Below are 9786 nucleotides of genomic sequence, written 5' to 3' on the forward strand. Positions count from 1 at the left end.
AAAGAAAAATTATATAATCTATTATGACAAATTTTAATTAAATTCGTAATTCCGCAAATTTTTTTTAAAATCTTGTATATACAACCGGATACTAATAATCGATATTAAAATGAATGAATAAATTTTTTAACTTATAAATTTCCCAAGAAAAATTCAGATCGGGATAAGGAAATGGATCAATAAATCGGCGAAACGAAATATGATTGGGACTTTCAAGCAATGACGATCCGGGGGAATGAAAAGTGATTATAGTAATCTGAGATCGGCCCTGCCTGACCGTAATCGGCGGTTAAGATTTTAAGGGGGCTCAATTTTTTCTGTAAGAATCATCGGTTTCGGCCATCTAAAATATAAATTTTGATAGCCGATGCAAGCCGGCTTGATAAGGAATAAGTATATATATATATATATACACTATATAGTAAGATTATGAAATTATTTGACGGGGGAGATATGGTAATGGTAAGTGGAGGATACAGGCCGTTAAATATAAATCAGCTGTTAACACGTCATTTTGCTTTCCCTTATAACTTCTTTTTGATGAAATTCTGTAAAAAAACAGGAAAAAGTTTTCATAAAAAATACAATATAAATTTGTTTATACGGTACACCAAAATGGCGATCAAACAGTTGATTTGTAAGGGTAAATGAATGAGCCGTCAGTCTAGGTATTATTCCTCGAGAAGTACTAAAGGGTTTAAAAAATGGCCAAAATTAATTTGAAATACATATTTTTCTTTTTGGAGAATTGATTTTATTTAATCTAGGCCATGTCCAAAATTTTTTTTTTAAAAAAAAGTGCGAAAAGTTTTAAAACTTCTAAAAGTTTTGAAATTTTCGGAATTATATGTTGGAAACGTTTTTAAATTCTCAATTTAAATTAACATTTTTTTAAAAAAAAATCTTCTCATTCGATAAAATTTCCAACAAAGTTTCCTTCAGATATTCCTGGTGAATTAAGAGATACATAATTCGATTGATAAAAATATTCCAAAGCTATTCTGTAATTTCTCGCAATTTAAAAAGGATTGTAAACAGATGCACTTTATAACGGGGAAAGATGAAGATGTGATAAAACTTGAAAACGATTTGCAATGGTAAAAACCCATATCGAATATATTTTCTTTAACGATGACGATAGTGTTGTTAAACGGCTCGTTTTGAGCCGATTTTTAAAAACGGCTAACTCAATATTTCATCCAGAAATGTATTACGCAAGCCTGAAGATTTTGCTCATAGAAGAAAATAAAGGTTTAGACATATATTATCGAAATCTCGAAGCTTAGGCAATATATTTTCTGTATAAAATATCGAGTTAGCCGTTTAACACAACACAAGATGACGACTTAATTATTCCCTAGATTTAAAGTTAATATTTATGCTTAACCAAATGAATAAGACGCATCGACTTTTTTCTAAATTTTTGGATGCAGCCCTATATTATTTCCTTTCCTATCTTCAAAATATGTTTCTTTTTGTGTATTTAATTCACAAAATTAAAATTTCCATTTTTTTTTATATTTGAAAAACTATGGTAACCTCAAAAATTATAAATAATTTTTATAAAGGTGTTAAATTCTAATCAAAATATTTCTTTTTTTGCTTTGAAATATATATTTTAAAAATGACTTCAAAACAAAATACGAAAAAATTACAAATTTGTAACTCTATCTATGAATTAACCACACCACCAGTTTATATGATATCGTATTTTTTAATAAATAATCAATAAAATTATATTATATTATTATTTAAAAATTTAAACTAAAAACTCAAAAATAAAATATAATTTTTAAATTAGAATTTTTAAATATGTTTTCTATTTTATTTATTGTATTTTGATTTTTATTTATTTGTAAATCAATGTCATTTTTTGAATTTGTTGTCTTATTTTTCTTATTGACTTTTTTTTAAAAAATCATAGCAAATATTGATAGATATTATTATTCATTATCAAAATATTATATCAAATGATTCAGCCTTTAAAGGTGAAATTTAATTGTTTTTACCATCCCCCTTTTTAATATTTACCCATGAGCGTTTTTTTTCTCCATCTTTTTCTTCTTTAAAAATTTAATTAATAGTTTAGAAATATAAAAAATTAATTTATTATCTTTTTTAAAATAATATTAATTTAATCATTTTAAAAAATTATTAATTTAAAAGATAATAATTTTCCTCGAAACTATAAAAAGGGGGGTGAGTTTAGATTATACATCTTGTGTAAAAAAAAAATCATTATAATTCGTATTTTGATTGATGACAAGACATCCATATACGTCATAACCAGAGGCGACGATGGTCACCAAGAAGATATCGCGTTCAATATTTCTGGGGTTCATTTGGTTATTTTCCCTCAACCAACACGCCCATTCTTACAAATTGATCAAGGATTGCCCGGATTTCAGCAAACGGCCCAAAATTTGTCAGTGCATCAGCGACCCGGCCGAAATCCCTTCCGTGATAACGAGATTTCCTCCAGGGAGATACGAGGATTTAAATGGAACACTTTCCGACGTACCCTTGATGATAATTAAATGCTCCCACGCTAACGCCAGCTTGCTGTTCGGCGACGAGGGGTTGGCCCGGCTCAAAGACTTTTACAGGGCCCGGAAAAAATGGGCGTCTTGGAATGTCAGCAGTATCGTTCTCTTGTTAGAGCGTAACTTTTTGGACCAATTGGGCTACGACGGTGAGGCGCAAAGTGAAATGGCGAAGAGCGAATTTCAAGGGCTCGAGGATGCCGTAAACCATCTGATTCTTTTTGATAACCGTATCTCCAAAATATCTCAGATCACGTTCGCGCCCTTGTTCGAAAATATCGAGGTTTTGACGATAGTCGAGAAGTTACCGGGCGGCGAGAACGAGGACAAACAAAAAATGGAGAACATATTTTTCGTCATCATGGAAGCGTTGGAGGGGGAAATGAATAAGCTCGTATCCCTGAATTTGGAGTTGTCCACGGTGACCTACATCCCGCAGGGTATATTCCGAAACTTAAAAACGCCGAAACTACGTTATTTTTCCTTCAAATCCAATTCTTTAAAGGATGTGTACGATGGTTCCTTCGAGGGCATAAACAAGAATATGACAGAGGTCTACTTGCACGGGAAAAGATTTAAGGGCATTCCTTGGAACGCCCTAAACCATTTCACCGAGTTGCAACAACTATGCCTGTCTATAGAGATAGGAAATTTAAGCGTGTCGAAGTATGACCACGTATTCAGGCCCCTACCTTCAATAACGCGCCTAAATTTAGCGGGCTCTTATATCGAATCCATACTCGATAACGCTTTCCCACTCAATAGTTCGTTAACAGATTCGTTGCTCCATTTGAATTTAGAAGGGGTATCATTGAAACGCCTCTCCCCGGATGCCCTGGCTGGATTACCCAATTTAAAGGGATTGTATTTGTCGGAGAATTCCTTGGAATCGTTCGATACTAAAATGGTGAGCGGATTGAAGAATTTGGAACTCCTGAGCCTCGATCACAATAAACTGAAGTCCCTGGAAGATTCTTCCGAATATCCTTTCGGGAGTAAGTTGCTAAAGTTACAGTTGAGCGATAACGAGTTGGAAAAATTCCCGGCAAATTTCGTAAATTCCTTGACGCGTTTGGAAGAGCTCGACGTGTCCCGTAACAATTTAACCTTATTGGGACCCTTAACATTCCCCCACGGCACCAAAATCAGGTCACTATTATTGGCCGGAAACAATATCAAAGAAATCCCATCTCACCTGCTATCCCCACTCAGGGAATCGCTCGAGGTACTGGACCTATCCAGAAACGCGTTATCCGATCTGCCCAAATACCTGCTCAATAATTTCCCCAAATTATCCCGTTTAAATGTGGGGCATAACAATTTGAAGGTGTTGGATATCGTTATCTTATTCGATCAAATGGTCGACATGAGTGAATCCTTAAAATTCATGGGATTACTCGGTAACGGTTTTTTTTTATGTAAACGCCGCTTTTTATCTCCATTTTTAAGATAATGATGCTTAGAGATTAGTGATCTGCATCGGGTCTAATTTTTCACGCCGGCACTAAATTTGAAAAAAAAAATTTGACCGGCTCGGCCCACCCGTTTTAAAAAGGTAATCTTTCTTTCTTTCTTTCTTTCTTTCTTTCTTTCTTTCTTTCTTTCTTTCTTTCTTTCTTTCTTTCTTTCTTTCTTTCTTTCTTTCTTTCTTTCTTTCTTTCTTTCTTTCTTTCTTTCTTTCTTTCTTTCTTTCTTTCCCGGCTCGAATTTATTTTAATATAATTTAAAAAAAAGAATTTTTCTCAATATAATATTTCATTGAATATAATCGTGCCTGATCATTCTTTCTTTTAAAAATATTGGTGCCTTGTTTCTTACCCAAATCAAAAAAAAAATTTAAGCTGGACCCAAAATTTCATAACAGCTGATGTTTGGTCAATATCGTTGCGAATATTCGGGACTTAGCTCGAAGCCTCTTTTTTTTAAAATAAAAATTTCTTGTACAGATAGATCTCTAGTTTAGATCTAAATAAAATAACCTTATTCAAAATGTCTAACTATTTACTTTGATGTTATAGCTATTTTTTTTTAAAGTCATATATTTATAGTTTTTTCTTCTCTTCTCTTCTCTTCTCTTCTCTTCTCTTCTCTTCTCTTCTCTTCTCTCTTCTTCTTTCTCTTCTCTTCTCTTCTCTTCTCTTCTCTTCTCTCTTCTCTTCTTCTTCTCTTCTCTTCTCTTCTCTTCTCTTCTCTTCTCTTCTCTTCTCTTCTCTTCTTCTCTCTCTTCTTCTCTTCTCTGAAAGCCGTTTTTTTTAAAAAAAAAACTCTTATTTTAACAAAAATAAAGTTACTATTCGACTATAGTTTGGGTAATTTATATTTATACTTGACCTAGTCAGCTGAACCCGGCTGCCTGGGTAGGTCTAAACCCAGTCCCTGTTTTTATTCAAAAATCGAGCCTGAACCGTCACAAACCCGGGAAATAATTTGTCGGATTTAGGTCCTTGAAAATATTCTAAATCGCTCAATTTTAAATCATTTACTGAGGGATTTAAACTTGGAAAATCTGACTTGTCTTGAATAGTGTTGTTAAATGGCTCGTTTTGAGCCAATTTTTAAAAAGGGCTAACTCAATATTTTAGCCAGAAAAATATTGCCTAAGCCTTGAGATTTCGATAATATGTGTATATACCTTTGTTCCTTCTATGAGCAAAATCTTCAGGCTTGCGTAATATTTTTCTGGATAAAATATTGAGCCAGCCGTTTTTAAAAATCGGCTCAAAACGAGCCGTTTAACAACGCTAGTCTTGAAGTGAAAAATTGTATAAAATTCACATGTGCATTTCCGGTCAAATCACATTTTTAAAAAAATAAAAATAAAAATGGCTATAAAATTGGGATAAATTCCAAATAACATATACGTCTATTAATATTTTATCTAGGACACTATCATGGATTGGTCCATTTGTGCTGAAACCTTACTCCAAAAAGAATAAGACTAAACCGAGTTTTTAGCTTCGAGATTTTAGCCTAAAAAAATGGCGCATTGGATATTTTTAGCCACCACGCCATGAGATTAGGCCGCATTCGCGAAATTTTGCGATAATGTCTGTGCACTATAAGAGTGACTATAAAACGTCACTTGTTTATTCCATCATGCTGGATTATAAGCCTGACCCTTCGCCCTTATTCAAAATTTTGCTTTTATCATACATTTATAGGGGAAAAACACAATTATACTTTATTATATATAATTAACGATATATGTGTTAAATCGGTTCTCCTCTTTTTTTTTATGACACCCGACAATCATAATTTTTACATTGTTCGAGCTTCAACTTGATTTTTCTTTATATTGCGAAATGAAGGGCTACATTCTAATGAATTTCTCTTTCAAGTTCAAAACGTCGTAGTCTTCAATTATCAGGGCCATTGAGCAGATTTTATAAATCTTGGATAATTGGTGTACTAAAATTCACGCGCGGATAGAGCATTACCTTGCACAGTTAGCGCGAATTCGCAGCGAAGTATATGAATGCAGGATTAGGGCGAGGGAGCGTTATTTTGAGATTAAAAATTCTCCCAGGTGATTTATATAAACCTGAAAGAATTTATCTCCATAAGATCGACAACGTTTAGAAATTATAATCTATTGGGCATTAATAAAGAGCGTTTTATAAATTAGGTTTTTTTTGATACCCTAAATATTTTATTGTTATAAATTATTAATGAGGAAAGAATGTTCGGAAAATGGCGAGCTTTTAGCTACAGTTCAACCCACTGAGAATCCATCCATCCTGTTAAAATTATCTTTTATAATGACATTCTATCCATCTTTCGATATGGGGAATGGAGGTGGGGTGGTGTAGACCACGTGATTTTTATTGGCTTGTAGAATCAATACATTTCATATTTCTATAGCAGCGTGCAAATTAGTTAAATATTATCGCTTTTGGGTTAAAAAAAAAGGTTTTTTTCAGTTTTTTTCAAATACGTTTTTATTCTTCATTTTGTGATATTTAGTGCTGTAAACATTTCTAAAAAAAATTGTGTTCGCGTTCAACGATCATCGACAAATATCGAACGCGTTCAATAAAAAAGGTAGAAATAAAAAAATGACCAATTTATTCCTTTTAAAATAAAATATTTAGAAAAATTATCGAAATGAAATAGAGCAGACGATATTATAATTTACAAAAAAACCAATTCTATAATTTTTTTATAACTTAATTAAAACTATGAATGGACGACAACGTATATGATTGGTACTATTATGTTAAATTAGAATAATTGTATATTTCAAAAGATAAACTATTTATATTATCAATTTCCTATTTCATTTTTTAAAAAAATACGCCTTATAGGTAACCCTTGGATGTGCGATTGTAGATTAAAAGTGTTCATCACGCTCATTTATAACAAATTCCAGGATATGACTAAACAAGAAGTCACGATTCAAACCAAAGAATTATCGGAATCTATCTGTCAGGGACCTGGAAATATGAAAGGCAAGTCCCTTTTCAGCCTTTTGCACGAGGATCTATGCAATAGCACTTCAGTGGCTCTCAATAATGGCTCAACTGCATTGTTATATTCGCATTCCTCTAAAGAAAAAGGGGCCGCTAATGTTTCGGGTATCCCGCTAGATATCTTTCCCGATAATTCTTCCTCGAAATTGAAATATTTTTACGAACGATTCATGGTCTACAACGACATAGCTAGCCAGCCCGTCAAATCGCGCTTCAAAATAACGATGGCCTGTTTGTCCGCCATCGTTTTGGTGGCGGCCGCCATTTATTTAGTCGTCAAATACGAATATATTGTAACGAGGGTTTATAAGCATCCCGTGTTTAAAACCTCCGAGCCATTCGACAGAAACTTTTTATACATGAAAATGCAAAATAAGGATTCTACATGATAAGTAGTCTACTTTCCGTTATATATTGCCCCCGGTCCTAGCTCACTGGAATCAGCTGCGAATTTACTCGCCGAATTTGCGAATTAAAACGCAAATTGAATTGGTTTAACTACTTTTCGTAATATATCTTGGACAACGCTCATTTGATATCATTGACTCCTAAATTAGGGGGAGATAATTCATAGCTAATTTCACTGAAGTATAGGACTGGGGTGTAATAATGTTATTAATAATTGTACCATATAATTTTGAATATTTTGTATCATCTGTTATGTAAATTATTTAAAGTGTAATGAATGGAAGTGAAGATTAAGTTAAAAATAATAAAATGCATATTAATTATAGTATAATATATATATTTTTATAAAGATAGTCAGGAAGGAGTGTGTCATTATTAGAATATGGAAGGATAAGAAAATAAATAAAGAATTAAAATGTTTTGAATCAAAAAAATAAAATAAACGTAGCAGCAATATTTAAAATATAAGCAATTCGTCCTCATCCCCTAGATAAAGCGAGTGACATTTGAAAAGTCAATCAGTTCCTTCAGAAATACATTAGAGATGTAGCCAACCGGGTTAGATCTTATTCATTTGAATTCGGCTTGTTCTTACTTTATCATAACATAATCATTGGAACTTTTTAAAATAAAATGACGTTTTTCGAATTCGCGCGAAAATCGGTTGGACAAAGCACCCTATAAAAAAACCTGAGGAAAAAATACCGTTTTCGTTGAAATTCGTAAGATGAAACGGGTAAATATTATAACCGAACACTTTTTTGGGGTTTATTTTCTAAAATAGTTTCATAATTTTGGATCTTTTAAACAAAAAATTTGAGCAGCCAACCATATTGATCATCTAACAACTGGAAACTTCCTTTTCTAATATTTACGGGAACCTGAGAAACCCGTTCTAAAAAAGGTGTTTTTAATAAATATGTTTCAAATATGTTGCGAATTCATTTTTAAGAAGGTTTTATTTATTGTTTTAAATTGCTTATTAAGAAAATTCGAAAACTCACAAAAAAAACCGCGCCAAATTTAAAACGAATTATTCAATTTTTTTTTTAGGAACGAGAATTGGAACTATAAAATAAAAGAAATAATATTCCGGAAGTGGAAACTGGAACTTCTTTTTTTTTAAGGCGCGCGTTTCAAATCCCGATTAAAATGAAGGTTTCACCGATTTCATCCAATGACAATTGTTTAAACAAAGTTCGCGACAAAAATCAAACATTATGAGCAAAAATCTTTCTTAATTTTTTTTTTATTGCGTGCGTAAAATCATTTTCCAAGATGAAATAAAAAAAAAAAAATTAAAATAAATTATTCCTAAAAGATGCCTAAAAACAAATTATATTATTAATTTATTATTATTATTAATTATTTATTATTATTATTAATTATTATTTATTAATTATTATTAATTTATCATTATTAATCATAAATCAAAATTATATTTGCCTTTGCATCATAAAAGTAATTGTTGTTAAACCGCTTCGATTCGATCGATTCCAAAATTAAAATTTTTTAGACGGAAATAATGTTATACGCAATTCCTCGAAATTTCGTTAATAGACGGCTATACCTTTGTGAAGTGTTGTTGAACGGCCAGAAAAAATCTTTGGCCCCCCAAAATGGCCCCCATAAATTTTTCCGGCCCCCCAAATTTAAAAAAATTTTTTGTAATTGATTATTTTTATATGTTGACACTGGATGCAGCAAATGTAGAAAACATAATTTATTCTTTCTGGACTTTTTATAGCAATGTTTTCATACACCATCCAAAAAGATCCTGAATTAAATAAAATTACGAAATTTATATACAAAAATACGCGATATACATCACCCGATTTTAAACGAAATAATATCTATTATGGTAGATATGATGCTTGATTATATTTCAGATAAATATAATAAAAGTGAGATGCCTTTTATTTTGTCTTAAGGCTGATGTGACAAAAGATGCATCAGGTTTTGAAAACCTGAGCATAATTATATATATTTTTTCTGGAGAAGTCCTAGAAAATTTAATAGGGATTATTAATTTACTGTGTCTTTCTGCTGAGAGCATTACTAATTGCATTTTAAAGCAACTTAATGAGTTAAATAATAATTCAACGAATATGATAAACCAGGCATATGATGGTGCAAACGTTATGTGTGGCCGAAATGGAAGAGCATACCCTACTTCAAAAAAAAATTAATAAAAGAGTTACTTTTATACATTGCTACAACCACATGTTACAACTTGTGGTTCAAAATTGGTATATAATATTGTCATCATTTCTAATTTTTTTAATTTATTCAATGCATTGCATAATTTTTTAGGCGGTTTAACGTATCCTGTAAATATGCAGGCCATACTTAAGAGACTTTTAGAC

General features: G+C 31.7%; 1 protein-coding gene across 1 annotated transcript; it reads left to right on the plus strand.

The window, feature by feature from the left end:
- The first annotated feature begins 1889 nt into the window (after nt 1-1889).
- Nucleotides 1890-7552, plus strand: LOC135931641 (carboxypeptidase N subunit 2-like). Its single transcript, XM_065468882.1, has 3 exons — nt 1890-1988; nt 2268-3943; nt 6848-7552. The coding sequence occupies exons 2-3, from the start codon at nt 2299-2301 to the stop codon at nt 7399-7401; spliced, it is 2199 nt and encodes a 732-aa protein (XP_065324954.1). The 5' UTR covers nt 1890-1988; nt 2268-2298; the 3' UTR covers nt 7402-7552.
- The last annotated feature ends 2234 nt before the right edge of the window (nt 7553-9786 follow it).

Source organism: Gordionus sp. m RMFG-2023, chromosome 1 (genome assembly GCF_954871325.1).
Source record: "Gordionus sp. m RMFG-2023 chromosome 1, tfGorSpeb1-WG-v2, whole genome shotgun sequence".
In the NCBI taxonomy this organism is placed as follows: domain Eukaryota; kingdom Metazoa; phylum Nematomorpha; class Gordioida; order Chordodea; family Parachordodidae; genus Gordionus; species Gordionus sp. m RMFG-2023.

What these genes read in the sequence shown, in the direction of transcription:
- LOC135931641 (XM_065468882.1), top strand. Translation starts at nt 2,299, where the DNA reads ATGGTCACCAAGAAGATATCGCGTTCAATATTTCTGGGGTTCATTTGG. An exon ending in AAAATTCATGGGATTACTCG is followed by an intron (nt 3,944 to 6,847) that starts GTAACGGTTTTT and finishes TACGCCTTATAG; the next exon opens with GTAACCCTTGGATGTGCGAT.